Below are 22414 nucleotides of genomic sequence, written 5' to 3'. Positions count from 1 at the left end.
TGGAAGTAGTGAAGAAACCAACTTTATTCTGCCAAGGTCCTGAACAACCTATCCCTGAAGGAATAACTTCTACTGCTTCAAGGGAAACAATTACAAAGTATGTCTGTATACTCTTGAGTTGTGCTAAACCTAAACGTTATTCCCACAACCCGGCTAGGTGGATAGAACTCACTGTAATTCGGACTCTGCAGCAGCCACCATTCCCTCTCTCTATACCCATTTACTTAGCTCTTTATACCCTTCCCAAGTCCACGCTAAGTCTAACGTTTATAGGCTCCCCAGCCTCGGGCTCTGTAAGGAACATTGCTGTAGTTAAAAGGTTTGGCCACTAGATGGCGGCCTGAATCCACCTATTATCAGCTCCTAATCGTCCATCCAGTGGATTGGACTCTATCTACTACCCCTCGCCCCCACTACCCAACTGCCTCCCCACCTCTAGTCCTCTTAGCCTATATTCTCCCTCTGTGTACTGTGGCCTACATGCCCAACCATCTACACAGCCGATTGCTCCCATCCTGACCTGTCCTGAAACTCACCTACCTTGGCTCAACCCGCTCCGTTCGCCCTGCGGGTTCACTCCACTCCCCTACCATGCCCCAAATTCTCACCCACCCCCAGTACCCCTACATTTATACTTACCAAACCACACCCCCCTTATCCCCACCCCCAAACATCACAGCCAACCAACCTAACACACTCTAACTTTACACCCAACCCCACACTCACCACCCACCACTCCACCATACCTCACTCTTGCATCCTCCCACCCACACTCCACCATACCTCACTCAATTGCATCCTCCCACCCACACTCCCAAATACCAACAGTACGTGCCCCACTAACTCACATCATATCTCCAAAACCTAGACCAATCTGGTACCTCATACCACCACTTGTAATTTTTTTTTTTCATCTCCTAACCTCCTATGAACACTACTACCTACCTAACTCTCAATATCCCACATCCAGTACCACTGCTAGCTTACACCCCCCCACTATCCCACACCATTTCAACCCTACCTGTTCTCTAATTGAACTACCCCAACACCTCTTCATTCCCTTCGAGCTACCTACATACAACCTAGGACTAAATACTATGACCAGCTCCAACTAAAAATCCATAAACTAGTAAGGAAGTCTAAACCAACCCTCATAGCAGATGGGAATATCCACCTAAACCCAGGCCGAACCCTACCAGAAACCACTAGCGCCACAAATATCACCATCTCCAATCTACGGAGCACATACAATGCCCTTAAGTCACTACTAGCCTGTCACCTAAACATCAGAAGCATGAATAATACAATTCACTATATACATGCCCTTATGGACATGCACTCCCCTGACCTATTTTGTCTTACTGAAACCTGGCTCAAACCCACCATCCCTGATAATGAGATAATACCCCCCAGCTACAATATTTTAAGACTTGACCGGCAAGGTAGGAAAGGTGGTGGAGTAGCCATCATGTAGAACTCAACTCTACAGGTATCCACCATCACCATCCCACAAAGCCTAATAACTAGCACCTCAGAAACACTTATAAGTCCAGCTTAACAAACACAAAGCTCTCAACATAGCATGCATCTACATTCCCCCAGGTGACAATAGTGACCTTAGAAAGTACCCTCCAATGGCTATCTGCTACACACCCCCAAGAAACTATTATTCTAGGAAACTTCAATATCGATTGGAAAACAAGTTCAAACTCCCCGACCACCCACATTAACTTAAATGGCTTCTCCCAAATTATAAATTTCCCCCACCAGAATTAATAAACCCAACAATAAAGAACTACCCCAAAACCTCAACAATAAAGAAAGCACCCTAGATTGGATACTTATAAACAACAAACCTATTATATCAGGCACCCTACCAGAGAACATGAGCGACCACTTCCTGACATATATAATAAGAAAAAGGAATGACATGCCTCAGCAAATCACCCTTAAAACCATTAGAAACACAAAAATCTTTAACCTCACCAATTTCCAAACCAAACTTAAATCATGCAATTGGTCCAACCTAAAGCTACTTGCCCTAGATGAAGCAGTCTCACACTTTAATACGAAGTTCCTAGCCATCTTAGACAGGCATGCTCCCAAAAGAAATATCAGAACCGAAAGCAAAATAGCTCCATGGATAACCAAAGGTACTAAACAAAAGCTAACTGCTAGGGACGCAGCATGGACCTCCTGGAGATCGACCAAATCCAGTCAGGACCACATTAGATACAAACAATTGAGAAACAAAGCTAAAAAATCCACTGCGCTAGATAAACAAACCTACTATTTCAGCTTACAGAAAAAACACCACAATCAGCCCAAAAAAATTCTGGTCAGGCCTCAATAAACTGCTCCACTCAGGTAAATCCACTACCCCCACCCTTCATCTACATTGCATCTACCCCCTAAAGGTGTAGCAGAGGCCTTAAATACTTTCTTTACAGAAAAAGTTCAATCCCTAGCTAATAACCTACCTCCCAACTCTGCAAACACCACTTCAACCCCACTTGATAATCAACCCCCATTAAAATATGATCCAGTCCACACAGACTATATTAAATCCCTACTTAAGAAACTCAAACCCACCACTCTAGCAGCAGACTTTCTCCCTGCTGAATTTCTACAAAAGGCCACAAATTAAATAGCATACCCTAGCTCAATCTTAATCAATTGTATTGCCCACGAATCTTATGTCCCCCTCCATCTGGAAAATCTCCCACATTATTCCACTTCACAAAGGGGGCAACTCCACAGAACTCACAAACTACAGACCGGTAGTCATCCTCTCTCCCTTAGCCAAAATAATGGATACATAATCTCCTAGCCCCATCCCAGCATGGATTCAGACCTGTCCATAGTACCACAACAGCAATTCTCTCCTTCTCTCAGACAATAAATCGGAACTGTAATCACAACATACTCTCCTCTGCCCTCTTTCTTGACCTATCCAAAGCATTTGATATGGTGAATCACCACCTACTACTAGGCATACTCAAATCCTTCAGCCTAAACAACCTAGTAATCAGCTGGTTCCAATCTTACTTGCAGGGCAGACAACAAGCAGTATTATGGAAAGACAATCTATCCCCCATACTACCAATCATCCTTGATGTCCCCCAGGGGTCCATATTAGGCCCCTTCCTTTTCTCAATATTCATCCATCCATGACCTACCCAAAGTAATCCCAGAAGCAACCTATATTCAGTATGCAGATGACTCTACCCTTATCTGTTCTGCCACCACCCCCTCAGACCTACAATCCCTATCCCAGAGCACCTTCAACAAAGTAGAGGACTGGTTCAATAATCGCAGTCTTCTATTGAAGAACAAAACCAAACTACTAGTTCTCTCCCCTACCCATAAAATCACCAAATATTACAATCTCATCCAATGATGGCACTATAATCTCTCCAGAGCCATCCACAAAACTTCTTGGTGTAACAATAGATAATAACAACCTTACATTTGAAACTCATAAATCGACAAAACCATTAAAACAGTTAACAAAAAAAAAATAGACTCCTTATATAGGATTAAACCACTCCTAACCCCACCGGCCAGAGCAGCCATGGCTAGAACACACCTTCTCTCAACCCTTCTCTATGCCTCACCCATTTTCCTAAACCTATGGAAAGCTAACCTAAACAAATTAGCTAGCTGCTACAACAATATAGCTAGATTCGCCACAGGCACAGCCTACAAAACCCATCACTTTCAAAATCTTCAGACATAAGACTGGATAGAGCTACCCAATCAACTCCAGTACAACCAACTCATAGTTATTCATAAAATCCTCTACCAACCTAACAGTACACCCATTCTGACAAATATTATTACCCCCTGCTGCAACCTACCATCCCTCCGCTCATCTAACAAAATGCAAGTTCAATCTGCCAAAGCCAACAACTCAGCTGGAGAATCACTACTCTCCAACTCAGCTGGAAAGAAATGGAACGCACTCCCACCAGATCTTACCACTATAACCTCCTTACCCCAATTCAAAACATCCCTAAAGAGTCACCTAAACAAGCATTGGCTATGTCCATGTCTAGACACAGGCTAACTCGAGATACATGCAACTCTAGAAGGTAAATGATGCAATTAGGAATAAACCTTCTAAATCTAAACCCACCCTAATTATATGTACTTCTCAATAACCTTTAGAACAACATTCACTAAACCTAACCTAACTTCCTATGCTCAACTTTATATTGCTTTGCTTCTAACTCCCGATCCTAATCATTCAAATGCCTTGTCTTTAACTCTTCTTTTGCATATTATCCTAGCCTTTCTACAGAAATGCTTTAAACCCTTCTACATCTAATTTCCAACAACTCCCCTCTTAACTTGCCACATTTCTTCTCCTGGTAGTCACTCATGACATCAATCTAGGTATCATGCCATTCTATACACTCAAATGCTTTGCAATGATTGCTGTACATATCTCATACTATAAACCTACAATGATCTTAAACTTCAATGTAACTATATATATATATATATATATATATATATATATATATATATATATATATATATATATATATAGAGAGAGAGAGAGAGACACACACACACACACACACACACACATCTCCTTTTGAAATTTTTAAAATTGTACATTTTTTTCAATGTAACCATGAATATTGATCGTCATCTTTTATGTACATGTGGAACTTTTCTCCACTTGCCTCCGCTAAAAATGGACATGTATCCAGTGGGACTCTCCCGGTTAACAAATGTAAAATAAATAAATAAATAAAATAAACTCATAGAAATATCAGTTTACTTATTTGTTTTATACTTTCAAATTCTTGCTGTTCCTCTTTTTCATCTTCTCACACAACACCGGTCTCTGGTTGAAATCCAATGTACTCCTCGTTTCTCTCGTAAGAGCCTGTGCTTTCTTTTCCTGTTGCAGAGAAGCTGAAACCCTTTCAACTTGCTGGCCCACATTTTGCTGAATAAACTTTTTCCTCCTTTATTTGTTCTGCATCTAAGAATGTCTTTGCTGTTTCGGAAAAAAAATACTCTGAAAAGTGCTCGATATAACAACATGAATCTCAACCCTGACTCCTGACGCAACCCGAATGCAATGAGAAAGTCACTTTTCTTCCTGGTGTACATATTTACAGTGAATAATCATTTTCCATGAACACCTGTGTCTCCAGTTGATAATTAGATTTGTACTCCATACCGTTACTGTAACCGTGGTGCTGCGGTAGCGTTGTCACCTCACAGTAAGACGCTGTCCAGTTCGATTCACAACTAGAGCGTCTTCTGCGTGGAGACATGCGTGAATGGGCGTACCTTCGTTGAAGGTTGTGCGTCAGGGCTGGTAACTCAGCAAGTAAAAATCAACTACCAATCATTAGCGGACCGGAGTTCCGCTGTGGCGACCCCTAACTGGGAAAAGCCGAAAGACACAAAAACTGTTACTGTAACCTTTTGTAAACAAATAATACTTTATCCTTCTGCCAAATTTTATGAGGAGCAGCTCACCTGACTGCATCTTCACTACTACAGGTCTTGGCTTCTTTCTCATGGCCAAATCTGGAGCACAGACATTATACGTGCCCTTTCTAGTAACAGATCCGGTTAAGGAATGCCAGCCCAGTTGCTTGCGTTTTCAAAAAATGAATCCAATCTGTTTCTTTCAGTTGCTCTGGTACAGCAGAAAATATCAGGTTTTCTGTGGGTGCTTTAAACTAGCACTACTATTTGTTGAAACAGTTCTTGAGAAGCCATATATTCAGGCTTTCCTTCATTTCAGCCCCTAATTTCCACACTTTTATCAGCTCTTTTGAGCATCTAAGGTTCTGTTCTTTCCAGCACTTCTGTCACTGACTGTAGGCATTTTTCCATTGTCTAAGCAGCTTTAAATGCAATTGAATTAAGTGAAAGTATTTGCTTCCTCTAAATTATTGGAAGCCATCTCCTTTACGGAGGGTAAAACCTTATCTGTTTTTGCTGAACAGCTGTGAGGCTCTTTATTTTCTTTTACTTTCTCCAGATTTCTTAGACGATAACATCCAGGCACAGCATGCTGTACTGGCAACTGAATTTAACCCACATTTTTTTTCCTTGCTGCCTTCCAGAGTTTATTTTTTTCACAACAGGAGACCTCTGATGGTCTTGTTGACCAGTGCACAGCCATTTTGAAGGCCTAGATGTCACAAGTTTTGTATATTTGTTGTTTTATCACTGATAATTTATCATGATGGTTACATTCAAAAAAATTCTCTAAGTGCCACTGTGTGGTTTTCCACATTTTAACTAGCAAAGTTCATTTCACATTAAAGGGCAGTTTTTATTACAAAACACCAACTTGCATTAAATAATTTAAAAAAAATAATTATGAATCCATAATGAGCCAAAAGTCATTTTCATATTATATAACATAACTGTCCTATAACATTAAACATGGTATTTAGATGTATTCTGTACATTAAACCAACAGTCATTTCCACTTAGATTCATATTTTCAACATTACTCCCCTCTTTAATACTGACTGCAGTTAATGTTTTTGTAATAGGGTGTGGCTGACAGCAAGGAAGAGGAGGAGGAAAATCAGGACACAGGCTTTTATTGTGAAGCTTTGTTGAATGGTTGGGCTGCAACTAGATGTATTTTATTAAGGAGGGAATGTGAGGGTGGTGACTGCAGGAGGATTGCTGTTATCGGTGGGCTGGAGATAGCAGTTGGGGTTGGAGGGGATGCTTAAGTCAGCTGAGAGTTGATTGGTGAAGTGGGGGGGATAGATTCTGCTCTTTAAATATAGATGCAGTGAGGAGGGTGGAAACTGGGGATAGGGTAGGAAACTGGAGTGAGCTTGAGTAAGTGAGGCCAAACACGAGTCTTGAGCAGGATCTTCCAAACACAAATCACTATGGTTTGTGAATCAGGGAAATGGTAGCAGCTAAAAAAAAAAAAAAAATAGCAAAATACAATTTTAAAAAGCATTACCGTACTACAGGGAAGTAGTTTGGTTTTGCTGGGGCAAAACTTGTATCTATTTAAAGTGAGAAATACTTTTGGGGAGGTATTGGGTTACTACTTGACACAAACACCCAAGGCTTTCCAAGTAGACAAACATCACAGCAGCAAAGAGGATGCCCTAGTTAGGCAATACATAAAATAAGTTGATGGTCCTACATAAGTTCCAAGTGGGGGCAGTTTGCTACTTGTTCAGATGTTCCACGTCTGGAAGATGGGGGCCAGCAATACACCTTATAGTTTCTCAAGAGGTTGCAAGGCTCACTTGGCAACCAAAGTACATTGTTTTGAGACCAGAAGGATATTACTGAAGAAAGAACAGAGAAAAAAAATATTTGAGGGAGAGTAGGAGAACAGAAGTATAGATTTTGGAGACAGATGGCAAAGTGAAACTATCTCATCAATAAATCTACATACATATCATATAAAACCAGACAAATGTTCATGTAAAGTATTTTGCAGGGCAAAAACAAAATGCAACTTTTACAAGAAAGGCAAGTAGTAATACGCTTGTGAAACAACAGTGCTGCAAGTCAGTTTACCACTAATCACATGTTACAGCACACAGATTGACACATTGAGGAACAAACCTCTCCAGAGATTAATTAAAAGCAAAGGGAAATATGAAGGTGTTACTAATCAATGCCAAGAGCCTAAACAAATAACTCCGCTCCCTACAAGCTCTTCTTACCTTGAAAAACACTGAATTCTGTGTAGTGACTGAAACATGGTTTAAAATAGCGAAGAGCACTCTGGCTGTGCAGGGCTATGATGCCTTCTAAACATTTAGACCACCTACTGGGCAGGAAGGGGGAAAAAAGGTGGAAGTAAAGCTGCTTAATGCACTAGAGTTTCTTTATGTCCAAATAATCACAGAAAGGTCCTAAACATGTATTAATCTAGCTATAAAAACATCCTCTGTAACAAAAAAAATCTACAATGCTTATCTACAGGACCTAGAGTCACTCGGTATTAAACCCAATACCATTTCCCTAGCGGATATAAACTATCCAACTAAAGACTGGGAAGACACACACCACCACTATTGCGCACACACACACAGATTCTTGGACTTGTCAAAACAAATGCCCTGGAACAATTAGTCAAGAAAGCTCACTAGGGAGAACAACATCTTGGATCTTGTCCTTACTAATACAGAGGCTTCTTCCACCATCCCTTGTGTACCTCCATCATTGCTGTCTGCCCATAAAGTGATCGCCTTCAAAATAAAACTGAAATAGGGATCCCTTCCACCCAAATAAATTTTTAAATATATCTTAAGACAAACTACCTACTCCTAAGTGCAAGCTTCAGATCAAGAAGTCCTGCAATGGAGAAATTAATCTTTTTTGCCACTTCTTATTCATATTTATGTTCATATTTTCATAACTGAGAAGACCTACATTTTATTTAGGTAGATGGTGTGCAACAACAATAATATGGGAAACATAACAATTCACTGAAAATGCTGGTTTATATCATACTATACTGGAAATAACGCTAGTTGTTGCCAATTATGAAAATTAGCAGTATTTCTATAGTACTTAATACTTCAGAAACCAAGTGACTTACAAACATTAGACAAAATAATGACAAACTTTACAAACAGATGAAACCTGTGAAGAAATATGTGCAATGTAAATTGCACACCTTGAGAGGTATCCAGTATTATTTGTACGGCTAAATATATTATTAAACATGTTTTCATACTTCTGTGAATATTTCAATAAACATGCACTTAAGAGGATTTTCTTGTTGTCATGTGACTGCTTATGCATGGTGAACAAAAATGATGTCCTTATATTCACCGCTGCAGTATTCATTACGTATGTGATTCCCTGCTGTGGAAGCCCAATGTCCAGCCAGTCTACTAAAGCCTACAGTTGCTTTAAGGTATGCTGAACGTCAGCAAAACGCTCCTTGTGTAGTGTAGGGCATAAAGGAGATGTTCAGGCGTACCATCCTCAGCACTTCTTTGCTGCCAGTCCAAACTCTGTTTCTAACCAACTGTTTGATTTGCCTATGTCTGTTTTCTGCCATTTTTACTGCATTTTTGTTTTCCTGTGATTACTCCCGTTTGCTGAAGTCCTCCCACTGCAGACAAATACCTAGTTGGGGTTTTGTTAATTTTCTTAATTTTTTTGTGTCGTTTGGGGTTAATGTCATCCAGGAAGAGTAAATGCCAGTGTGGGAGACAAATCCCCCCCCCCCCCCCCACAAAAAAAAAAAACACACCACAAGTGCCTTTTTCCCCATAGGAGCTTCTCACAACCATACTTCTTATTCAATTTGTCAGGCATTTGCCCAGGAAACCCTTCGTAGTGGACTTTCATCCCATTCACTTTATCTTGAGAACCAGCATCTTAAGCTTCCTGCTAAAGATACAATGGTAGGAACTTCCCATCCAGAGGGTCAACTGTCAGGGAAGAAGGTGAAAAAGGTAAGACCAAAATATTCCACTGTCCAGGCTCTGCCAGGTGTTTCTCCTGAGGCTGTTACAAACCCGGAGGCTTACCTGGCTGTGTTGTCAAATTTCTCTGCCATGATCTGGTGGGAGGCTGGTGAGGATCTGGCAGACAGCATGTCTGACAAGACTTTGCTGGTATCCATTTCACACATTCAAGGGGAACCTCAGTTGACTGTTTCTGAGGGGTCAAGGGGGATTCCGCAGATTCTTATTAGGGAAGAAGTTCCTACTACAGTGGTCAAATGCCATCTTGAGTCTTAGCCTTCTCAGTTTTCTAGGACAGATGTTCCCTTATAAAAAAACTAAACATGTTTCTTCTGCTCTTAGGGATCCACAAAGTGAGTGGCAGGCCTTTACTCAGGAGATTATTTAATGCTTTACTGTCATTAAGGCCTCCAAGTGGATTTGGTTCCTGCTCCTCCTTGGTCCTCTTCAACAATTAAAAGGCCCACTGAACTGAATTATTATGAGGAAGAGTTGGATTCTGATGAAGAATCCCTTATTCAACTCAGATTCCTTTGAGACACTGGAACAGATTAGGAAGAATCTAATAGTCCTGATACTCCTGAGGAAATTTCCTTTGAGGACACAATATCTAGGCTTATGGAATTTTTTTTTTTTTTTTTTTTTTTTTTTTTTTTTTAAGTAGGATTGTGTTTAGGTCTCAGATATCCATAACAGGTACTAATGAGTTACTGCAGATCTCCTAAACATGTGGCTATTCCTCCTGTTTTGGCTGCTTTAGTGGATGTTTTTTCCAATGTCTTTAAAGTGCCTGATTTTCTGCCCCTTTGCTCCCAAGAAGCCCGATAGGTTTTTATAGGGTGCCTGAGGATTGTTCGTTTTTGTTTTACTGTTCTGCTGCTAACCCCTCTGTGGTGTTTGTAGCCTCTGATAAGCCCTCTCAATTGTTTCCTTCGTCCAAGTTACTGCCTTCTGACAAGGACACCAGAACTATAGACAGGCTGGGTAAGAAGGTTTATACTTTTGCTACCCCAGCTTTTAGGACAAAATTATCAGACCCATATATATCAAAGCATGTGTTTGCTCTTCGTTCTCAGGCTTGTCAGCTTTTTTTCTTTTTTTTTTGATCTTCCAGACTATGAGAGTAAATCTTCTGCTCCTTCCTTGACAGGGATTTCCTCTCAAGTAGATAGTCATTCTATCAAATGGAGTTATGATGCAAAAGATGCGTCTTCTAGAGCTGCTGCTTTTGGTTCAGTAATGAGGCAGTATTCTTGGCTTAGGCTTCAACCTTTACCTTACGACATTAAGGCTAAGTTGATGAATGCTCCTCTGGATAATAAACTTCTGTTTGGGGAAGCAGCTGCTTGTTTCTTTAAGTCTCTTCAGGGCAAGGGGAAGACCTTACAGGAGCTTAAACAAGTGTTTATTTCTCCCGTGCCTAAATTTCAGAGAAACTACACTTCTAAGCCAGCCTTTGTTCACAGGCAATTTTGCCCTCCTCTTACAGGTAAAAAGGGTGGCAAATGGCCTCCTCCTGCTACGGCCACGCACTGCAGGGGATTCAGAAACCTTCCTTTTCTGACAAAACAGGTGCTGTCTGCCTGTTCTCAGTCAGTCATACTCCTCTATCTTCACCTTTCTCTCCCTATCTGGCTTCAAATCACCCAGGATTCTTGGGTTCTGTCAATCATTCATCAGAGGTACTTCATGGTGTGGATATCCCATCATCCTTTTATGGGCATTCATCAGCCTCCTCGGGAACAACTTCCTTTTTCCACCCAGAAGTTCTTTGAGATCTGCTGTCTCAAGACCACCTTCAAGAAGTGCCTGGGTCCCAAAGGTGGAAGGGGTTTTATTAAAGAACATTTTAGTGCCCAGAAGAGAGTACTTGGGGACTAATTCTAGACTGCTCTCATCTAAGTTCTTCTCTGAAGGTGCCTTCCTTTCGGATGTTGTACCTTCAGACTGTTTCCTCGCTTGCTCCCTCAGGCCTTTCTGTTGTCTAGATCTAAGGATACTTATCTCCATATTCCAATCCATCCTCTTCTCATTAAGTTTTTTGCATTTCTCTGTTACTTCCTGCCATTTTCAGTTCTATGCTTTGCCCTTTGGCCTTTCTACTGCCCTAAGGGTGTTAACCAAATGCCTCACTCCAGTGATAGCTCTTCATAGATCAAGGGATCCAAATATTCCCTTACTTGGATGACTTGCTGATTCAGGCATCCTCTTCGAAGGTCCTTTCGCAAAATCTTCTTTTTGCCATTTCTCTTCTTCAGAGCCTGGGGTTCACACTTCAAAAAGTCTTCTCAGACTCCTTCTCAGGATCACGTCTTTCTGGGTTGCAAGATTCAGATGGTGCCAATGCTGACATCCCTGCCTCTTTCAAAGGCCTTTACGGTCATTTCTCATTTTCAAACTCTTCTTCCCCTGGCCTCCATTACAGCCACAGAATTTCTGAGAGCTCTGGGTTTCATGGCTTCCACCATTCCGATGCTCCCTCTGGCCAAAATCCACAAGGAAGTTCCAGTGGCTTCACCCCCATCTACCCTCTCAGGATTTGTTCACAGAAGCTTCAGATGTTGGATGGGGAGCAACGTTTGGTTCCCTGAAAGTACAGGGAGTGTGGTCACCTCATTAGCAGAAGGAGCACATCAACATCAAAGAGCTCTTATGCTGGCTCTTCAGCCCTTTCATCCTCTTTTTCACTCCTGGGCCTGTCAAGGTATTCACAGACAAAACCACAGTTATGTGGTATATCAACAAATGGGGGAACAACATCTTACCTTCTTTGCCAGCTGGCACTTCTGGTATGGGATTTGGCTGTCAAATATCAAGTGACTTTTCAGGCAGTTTATATTCCTTCAGATCAGAACATGGTGTTAGACACTCTGAGAAGGTCCCTCACACAATCCCACAAATGGATGCTGCACAGGGATGCGTTTCTGGACATTGTTAAGAGGGGAGGCAAAGAGAGTGTTTTGTGCCAGAGTCCCAGGTCCTCTGGTGTGGAAGGTGGACACCCTCGCATTTTCTTGGAAGGGGATGTTTTCCTATGCATTCCCTCACCTTCCTCTCATTCCACAAGTCCTGTTCAAGATGCAACAGGATGCCCCCAAAATCTTGATGGCAACTCCCTTTTGTCCACAACAGCACTGGCTCCCTCTTCTTCTGCATCGAGCCAACAGCAATCACCACAAGTTACCTCACAGGGTTGATCTACTCACACAAGACAAGGGATCTTTCATCCATCCCCATCTGTCCATGTTTCAACTGACACTGTGGGTGATAGGGTTTTGATTCCTCAGACACGTTTTTTTTCTGAGGATGTGCTGCAGGTCCTGTAGGAGGCCAGGAAACCTACAACTAGGAAATACCACTTGTCTAAATTGAAGGTTTTCTGTTTGGTGTCTCTTGTAACCTGGACCAACTTAATGTGGATGTTCCTTTGGTTCTCTCTTATATGGAAGAGTTATACTCAATGCTGGTTTGGCCTATTCATCTATTAAGGCCCACCTATCAGCTCGCTATTCTTGTCTACCTTTAACACCTCCTTTAGCTTCTACATTTCAGGCTAAGCAATTTCTTAAAGGTGTCCTTAAAATTATCCTCCCGGGAAGTCTGTTCTTCCTCCCTGGAATCTTAATTTTGTTTTGGAGAAACTGACTCTGGCTCCTTTTCAGCCTGCTGTTTCAGCTTCCTTGCAACATTGTTCTTGGAATACAGTTCTGTTGTTGGCTCTTACTTCTGCCTTTCAGCTTCCTTGCAACATTGTTCGTGGAAAACAGTTCTGTTGTTGGCTCTTACTTCTGCCAGACAGGTGTCTATGTTGCAAGCCCTTATGGCTTGTCTACCTTTTTTAATATTTCATGTGGACAGGGTGTCCTTGCTTACTAGTCCTTCTTTATGCCCAAGGTGGTTAATGAGTTGTCATTTAAATCAGTCTTAATTTGCCTACTCACCCCCCCCCCCCCCCGTCTCCACAACCTGACAGTGAAAGGGTGATGTATACTTTGGACGTGACGTGTCTACAACACTCAGATTTGATTTACTTTATATTATATATGGAGCTGTCTTAACAGCTCAGATTTTATTTAAATGAGACTAAAGCTACCAGAAAATTTGATCAGTTGTTTGTTTCATTTCATCCTAGTTCTTTCTGATTGGCAGTTTCCAAGCAAACTATTTCTACTTGTATTTCAAAGGCTATTTCTTTTTGTTACACGATTCAAGGCAAGGGGGCTTCCTTCTTCTGTAAAGGCTCTTTCTACTAGAACTGTGGCTTCATTGGTGCTTTTTTCAAGGACTTGGGGCACTCATTTTATTCATGAAGCAGCTACCTGGACTTCTGTGCATACTTTTAACAAACATTACAAGTTAGATGGAATCTCCAGAGAGAGCTCGTTTTGCTAATTGCATTCTTCATGGTTTCTTAGAGGGCCCTACTACTGCTTCCTCCTCCCAAGTTTCATCCTGAGCTTTGGCACTCTCCCACACCTAAATGAATATTGCAGCGGTGAATGTAAGAACATAATACAGTTGTGTAAAATCTTACCATAACAATAGATGTCCTTGCCTTCACTGCTGAAGTATTCACTCCCTCCCTTCATCCCCATTGTCTTTTTCCTTCCTGGATGTGCGGGTTCTCTTTGGTTTTCCTTGGACTGGTGTTCCTACTGGGGCAATCACGTCTGAGGATGGTACACCTGAACGTCACCTTTATGTTCTGCACAATGTGAAGAGTGTTTGGCTTACATTCAGCATACCTTAAAGCAAGGGTAGGCTTTGGTAGACTAGCCAGCCGTTGGGCTTCCATGGCAGGGATCCTATACTTAACAAATACTGCATATGTAATCTTCTTTTCTTTCGGCTGTTCCCGTTAGGGATTGCCACAGTGGATCACCTGTTTCCATTTCTTCCTGTCCTCTGCATCTTGCTCTGTCACACCAACCACTTGCATGTCCTCTCTCACCACATTCATAAACCTTATCTTACGCCTTCTTCTTTTCCTCTTACCTGGCAGCTCCATCCTTAGCATCCTTTTCCCCAATATACCCAGCATCCCTCCTCAGCACATGTCCAAACCAATGCAATCTCATCTTTCTGTCTCCAAACCGTACAACCTGAGCTGACCCTCTAATATACTGATTCTTAATCCTGTTCATCCTTGTCACACCCAGTGTAAGCATCTTTAACTCTGCCACTTTCAGCTCTGATTCCTGCCTTTTTGTCAATGCCATCTCCAACCCATACCACATAGATGGTCTCACTACCTGCTTGTAGACCTTCCCTTTCACACTTATCCTTACCCCTCTGTCACAAATCACTCCTGACACTTCTCCACCCATTCCACCCTGCCTGTACTCTCTTTCACCTCTCTTCCACACTCACCATTACTCTGAACTGTTGATCCCAAGTACTTAAACTCATCAAACTTTGTCAACTCTACTCCCTGCATCCTCTCCATTCCTCTATCCTCCCTCTCTCTCATTCCCACACATATATTCTTAGTCCTGCTGACCTTCATTCCTATCCTTACTAGAGCACATCTTCACCTCTCCAGGGTCTCCTCAACCTGGTCCCTACTCTCACTACAAATCACAATGTCATCTGCAAACATCATAGTCCATGGGTCCTCCTGTCTGATCTCGTCTGTCAACATGTCCATCACCACTGCAAGTAAGAAAGGGCTCAGAGCTAATCCTTGATGTAATCTCACCTCCACCTTAAACACATCTGTCACTCCCACTGCAGACCTCATCACTGTCACACTACCCTCGTACATATCCTGTACCACTCTTACATACTTCTCTGCCACTCCCGACCTCCTCATACAATACCACAACTCCTCTCCAGGCACCTTATCATATGCTTTCTCCAAGTCCAGAAAGACACAATGCAACTCCTTCTGACCTTCTCTATAGTTCTCCATCAACAGTAGATTTGATCTAGGACACTCCCCCAGTCCCATCTCTTTACCGCATTCTACCTAATAAACCCTTTCTGCACTTGCTTTTAGTCCTTTTTAATTTAATTACATTTTTTCAAACTGTGTGTGGACTAATATTGCTACATACTCAAAGTGTGCCAGCTTACACTGCATGCGAATTGTTTTTACTACTGTTTTTGCTACTTTTCTGGAAAAAAAAATGTATCTGCTTTTACTGTATTTGTGTTTCTTCCTACTTTATTTTGCTTTTGCGTCATCTTAAAAGTACTCAATTGTATTACTGCTTGGTGTATCTCATTCTAAGCCTTTTAGTTTAAGCACTTGGGCTTCAGACCAGTTGTTTTACATTAGAAGGGTTTGTGGTCTGCACTCTTGTGGGAAGAGAGGCTGGACTCTGCCCTTCTGAGCTGGGAATTTCTGGTTAAAGGCTTATAGTGCCTGCATATTTGAACTGCTTCTTACTGAAATTGGTACACCTTGTTTGCTGTAGCATAAACTAGATCCAGGCCTGCTGAATCTAGCTTTGTTTGTATAACTTGAGCACTAATCCAGGCATTCTTTAAAGTATTCAATTGTATTTATTACTGCTTGGTAATAACTTTATTAAAGTATAGCTATCATTCTAAGTCTTTTGGATTAAGCACTTGGGCTTCAGACCAGTTGTTTTACATTAGGAAGGTTTGTGGCCTGCACCGTGGTGGCAGGACAGGTAGCTTACATCCTTCTAAGTTGGGAACTGCTGATTGGGGGCTCAGTGTCTGTTATTCTAAAAGTATATTAGTTCTGGTTTAACCACTTGGGCTTCAGGCCAGTTATTTTACGTTAAGAAGGTTAGTGGTCTGCACTCTTGTGGGAGGAGAGGCTGGACTCTGCCCTTCTGAGCTGGGAATTTCTGGTTAAAGGCTTATAGTGCCTGCATATTTGAACTGTTTCTTACTGTAATTGGTACACCTTGTTTGCTGTAGCATAAACTAGATCCAGGCCTGCTGAATCTAGCTTTGTTTGTATGCTTGTTGTTTGTTTGCTTGTTATTTCCCTGAAAAGCTAATTCCACCTAAAACGCGGCTTTTCAGCGCTTCTGTGGATCCCTAGTGATATCTGCATTGCTTACTTTACTTATTTCCTTGTTTCATTTGAAAGAAAGTTACTGTTTGTCGTTTTTTGCATTTAAGTTACCTGTAACACATTGCATTTTAGTTACCTGGCACTTGCCCAATAAAGCAATTATATAAGTCAGCACTAAAAAATTAAAAGCATTACACCCTCACAAACTCCCCTTGAGTACCTTGTTCCCCATTAGCCCTTTTTTTCCCCAATTATAAAGGAATTCCCAATACGATTCTAGCATGTCCAAAGGTCAGTTGTCAATCTCCTCTCCAGTCCAGCTGGTGAATCTGGGAATCTTGAGGCAATGTTACAACTGCCTCATGTACACAGACAACCCTCTCCTCCTCCCAACAAATTCCAACACATGTGAGATGCAACCATATAGCCATACTGGAGACTAAGCTCTCTCAACTCAGTACTGGCGTAACCAGTCAGGAGGAGAAGGAAACCACACTCACTACAATTCCAGTCTCACATAGACCTACCACAACAGCAAACCAAACACATAAACACACAAAAACATACTCGGCGGCTCTAAATAAAAATTTGCCTAAGCAGCAGAGACCTCCAAAGCAGACACCCAAGCAACCGCTACCCCAAAACAAAACACGTACAACACATAGCTCACAAAGCCAGTGTGTCGAACAGTCACAGACCTTAAGGCTAAACAACACACCTGATACACTTGTAATAGGTGACTATCGTCAGGCACACTGACGTCCCGCTCACCAGGCTGAACAAGGAGAAGGTCACGGTGAGCTGCCTGTCGGGTGCTAGGATCCGCCACATAACACAAGCACTCAGGTCACTCCAAGGCAAGTACAAATATGACTCAGTCATTGTCCATGCTGGTGTGAATGACCTGAGATGTACCTCCCTGGACTACATGAAAAGAGACAGAGGAGCTCTCTGAGCATGTAGCCCAGGCCGGTATGACCCTGACCTTGAGTAGCATCTTACTCTCACCAAGAATGATGCCACAATATGAAGACAAGATGATCAATTTCAACAAATGGCTTAAGTATTGGTGTCATTCAAAGGGGATCCAATACCTGTCAGCCTGGGATGACATGCTCGACAAGCCACGAAGCTTCGCTAGGGACGGCTTGCACCTGTCACCCCTGGGCTTTCGGATATTGGCAAAGGCTCTCGCTACCCCCATAGTGCCTTTTTTAGACAAGGCTCAAAAGACAAACCCACCTCCATAGGTATCACAAGTGATAAGAAACAGAGTAATGCTACTCAACGCCAGAAGTCTAAACCTCAAGATGCATGCACTCGAAACTCTCCTAAGCATGGAGAACATAGATATCTGTGCAGTAACAGAAACCTGGTTCAAGGCTCCCGAGAGCACCCCAGCACTACCAGGTTATACCTCATACCATGCTTTTCGGCCCCAAAACTTGGACCGAACTACAAAAGGAGGGGGGAGTATCAATTTTCGTCAAAGATACCCACACCTCCAGGTTGGTGGCACAGCACGAAGCATCAGAGACTATCCATGTGCAACTAACAGTGGGTAAAACTGCCTTCCAGTTTATAGCCTGCTACAGACCACCCTCCCAAACCCAGGAACCCCACTCGGCCTTCCTGAGAACACTGGAAATTATGAAGGTCTCTCCAAACACCATTATATTGCACGACTTCAACTAAATAAACATAGACTGGGAGCATTACTCTAGCTCCAACACCCTAGCCCAAAGGTTCCTAGAATTTATAAACTCAAATGCTATGGAACAAGTTGTTACCACTCCCACAAGAGGGGAAAACATACTGGACCTGATCATCACCAACACGGGGACTCTATGCTCCAGATCAGAAGTGTACCCTCATTGGCAAGATCAGACCATAAACTAATCTCACTGGATATTCACATCCCGACTCCACCCCCTGCCCTGAAAACCACAGAGAAAAACTTCTCTAATGCAAATTTCACACTCCTCAAAACAGAGGTGGAATCCTTCAAAGTCCCCAGGCCTGTGGAAAATACGGCCCAGACCGCAGAATCCTTTATAAATGCATTCTATGAACACCTTCAGGAATGTATGAATCATGCAATCCCAAATAAAACCATGACCCAATCCTCCAAAGGCAGATGTCCTGTCTGGTGGACCCCAGTCATAAACAAACTATACAATAGAAGGAGGAAGCTACTACATGATAGAGCAAAATCCCACAAAGGGAAGGCATCTCTGATCAGTATTAGCAAAAACCTACGGGCACTCATAAAATTGTCTAAGGCCAGCTTAGAGAGAAAAATTGCACAGGACACTAAGGATAATCACAAGGCTTTCTTTAGTTATGTTAGGAACCTGGGTGGGAATTCCAGATATGCTCAGAATTAGTCCAAAATGACAAAAAATACACCAAACCCACAGACATTGCCAACATCCTAGCTGACAGGTTCAGCGCAAACTTCTCCCCCCCCTTCCCCACCAAAAGGGCAAATATCTATCCCAGCAGAGTGCTGCCTCCCTGACATCTCAGATGCTCAGGTAAGAGCTGCCCTCTCCAAAGCAAAAAACACAGCATCAATGGGACCAGACGGTGTCCCGGGCTGCATCCTACATGAACTCCAAGAAGAGCTAAACCCAAACATAAAACTACTGTTCAATCTCAGCCTTACTACAGGATACGGACCCAAAGAGTGGCGTACAGCAACAGTGGTCCCGCTCCACAAAGGTGGTGCCTCAACGGATCCTGGAAACTATCGCCCCATAAGCCTGACTAGCTTGGTCTGCAAAGCTATGGAAAGGATCATCATGGACCTCATAAATAAAGATATTGGGGACCTACAGACATTGGATCCTACCCAGTTAGGCTTTGTTAAGGGCAGATCCTGCCTCTTAAACCTGGTTGATTTCTTTGAAACAGTCACTAAGGCCATTGACAAGGGGAAGGTGGTCCACACAGCCTACCTGGACCTCGCAAAAGCCTTCAATACAATACCCCACTCGGGCATTATAGATAAGCTCACCAGCTTAAATATAAACCCCTATGTCACTAGATGGGTTGCAAACTGGCTCAAGGACAGAACCCACATAGTTAGAATTGCTGGAGCCATGTCAGACTCCAAACCAGTTACAAGTGGCATCCCACAAGGCTCAGTCCTGGGACCTCTCTTGTTCGGTATATATTTCTCGGAGGTACAGGCCAAAACGGAAGGACTGTGGCTGACCAAGTTTGCAGATGACTGCAAACTGGGCGCCATAATCGACACTCCAGCCGACAGAAGCATCCTCCAAAAGGGCCTCATGGAAACAGACAACTGGTGCCAGAGCCATGGCCTCAAGCTAAACGCCAAAAAGTGTATAGTCATCCCCTTATAGGTGGTAATCCATTAAGTACAGAAGTAGTAATTAGGGACCTGGGGACCCAAGTTGATAGCAATCTCTCATTTGACAACCAAGTGGCCAAATTGGTTAGAAAAACATTTTATATAGCCCACCTAATCATGAAGAGATTCACATCTAGATCAGGGGAGGTCATCGTGCCTCTTTACTCATCCTTCATCAGGCCCATAATTGAGTACAATGCCCCTTTTGGGATGTACCTTACCATACACCTGCAGCAACTGGAAAGACCCTAAAAGTACCTCACCAGGAGGATCAAAGGGCTCAAACAGATGCCATATGCTGCCCGGTTAAAGAAACTCCAGCTCTACTCAGTGGCATACCGCCTGCTCAGAGGCGATCTGTGCCTGACGTATAAAGCCATGTCCAACCCGGAATTAATGGACTTGCTGCACCTCAGAAAATCCAAATCTCATCTAGCTACGCGCTCGAGAGACTTGAACCTCAGCACTGAAATAAATAGGACATGCTGGAGGGACAGATTCATAACCCAGAGGCTCCCTTCACTCTGGAATAAAATCCCAGTCCAGGTTAGACAGAGTCCCTCATTGACTCTTTTCAAGAGGAATCTTGATGAGTGGATGGGAGATCGTAGGTTTACCCCGGGTATCACTTCTGTGTCACCGTTAGGCAGAGACACAGTATACTACCCTCGAAAAAGGGCATAGCAAAATTATTTTAAAATGGGTGGCAAAAGCCAAACACACTCTGGCTAGGCTTATAAATGCCCTAGGGCAGATAGCCTAGTATAAACCTATTCAATACTGCATATGTAATGAATATATCATTAATTCTACCAATATTGTAATTTTATTGTATAACCACTTTATAATATCTGTGTCCTACTTCATACCTATTATCACGATATTTGATTGTATAATTCTACTGAAGTCTTTAAACTTATAATTTTCATCTTTTATAAAGGCAAATGTTTAAGAGGGGTTTCCCACCCAGCCACCACTGAAAAGGGGTTTTGCCCAGTCAAACGTTTTCTGTAAACAAACGCAAATGAAATAAAATAAAAGATAACTATTGTACCTTGTAGGGTAAAGTCCTATCCCTTGGCCGAGATTGTGCAATCTCAGCAGCAGCATATTTATAATAATGCCCCCCTGCGGTACAGTTTTACGCAAAGTGCGCTGTTAATAGTTACAGTAGTATAGTCTTGTTTACAGATATGGATCAACGTGTTTTTTCCCTCCCTAGAAAATACTTTCGCCTACCCTAGTTAAGAAGTTTATCTTGGTCTTCAGTATTCTGTAATAAAAGTAACACATTTAACGAAGGAACGTGCATTATTTTCAGACAATAATCAGATAACCAGAGCTATGAAATGCGCTTGTGTGCATTAAATACACTACAAAGCAGCGTGTGAGTAAACCATATCGGAACATGAATATATACTCACTACAAAAAGACTGTACAAATAGTTTTGCCTGGAACTATAAGCAAAAATACGCACCTGACATTGATTAAACGGACTACTCTCAGTAGAAAAGAAATTTAATAATCGGCGCTGAAGGCAGACGGGACTCAACCAACGCAATCCACTCTGAGTAGTTTCCCTTGTATCCGTTGTCTGTACTGACCCACTGTGACAAAGACCGTATTTTCGAACTGAACGGAGTCCGTTTGCAGTATCTCTTTTAAGAAACTTGGCCAATACATTTCTCCTTACCGCAAAACTGGCCGAATAACTAAGAGCAAGTCTCCAGACCTCCATCATTACTTATGGCAAAGCTAATTAGACAAAGCAACACACCTATCACATAAATTCCAATGACACCTAGACAGTTTTATGCAAATCCGTAATCAAGTCACAGTGACATTTATTACTCCTTCAGATTTTGTGACTCAATATACTCTTAACGTAAACATGCGTACATTTCCATCCTTCTTCTGCAATGCGGCGATTACTGATGACGAAGACACACCGTGTAATTAGGAAATATGTTAATTATTTGTTTTCTGGAATAGACACGCTTTTTTCTTGAAGTTTTAACGGGCGGGGTTTGTGACTGTGCATCCTGCGAAATACTTCTCTAATAAAATGCTGTTTTAACTGCTGGTTTTCCCGAAGCCATGTACACGGTAATTCATAATAACCTATGTCTGAAACAGTTTTTTTTTCAATAATTTTATTTCTATGTTGTACGGGTATTTGCCGGGTTTCTGTATCTGATTTTTAATTTCAGATGTGGTAGTTCTTTTGTATGCTGATTTCTCTGTAATCAGTTTCTTCAGAATTTTGTATTATTGCGTTTACATCTTACTACATGGTCATACTGTATCATTTGGGATTTTGAAGTCACTATCTGTAGCTGCAATAAAGGACATAAACTGACAGGATAGGTAACGTATGTTTACCAGATCTATGTGTTGAAAACGCTTTTTATTTTCACCGTGCCGGTTTTAAGTTGATATGTTGTTTGACAGAGGTGGTTTGGACCCAGTAGTTCGTGAAAAATACTTCTGTAAATAGTCATCTGGGGAACAAGGCTGACACTTATCATCGGCGACAGCGCAGTGCCAGCCATAATTCTTATTAAGTTGATAAGTTCACAACATAACAG

The 22414-nt window shown here is 42.1% G+C and overlaps 1 protein-coding gene across 2 annotated transcripts in view; it reads right to left on the bottom strand.

Annotated features, from left to right (window-relative positions):
• GRSF1 (G-rich RNA sequence binding factor 1) overlaps positions 1 to 21777 on the bottom strand; it is a gene marked incomplete in the record, with an annotated part of 1027193 nt that extends 1005416 nt beyond the window's left edge. For both annotated transcript variants that reach the window (XM_044061179.1, XM_044061178.1), the window contains 1 exon segment: positions 21304 to 21777. In XM_044061179.1, the coding sequence (XP_043917114.1) occupies positions 21304 to 21567 (264 nt within the window).
• Positions 21778 to 22414: the final 637 nt, after the last annotated feature.

The sequence above is a fragment of the Protopterus annectens genome, chromosome 2.part0 (assembly GCF_019279795.1).
Source record: "Protopterus annectens isolate FY-2018-M chromosome 2.part0, PAN1.0, whole genome shotgun sequence".
NCBI classification, from domain to species: Eukaryota; Metazoa; Chordata; order Ceratodontiformes; family Protopteridae; genus Protopterus; species Protopterus annectens.
This window is presented reverse-complemented; position numbering and strand designations above follow the sequence as displayed.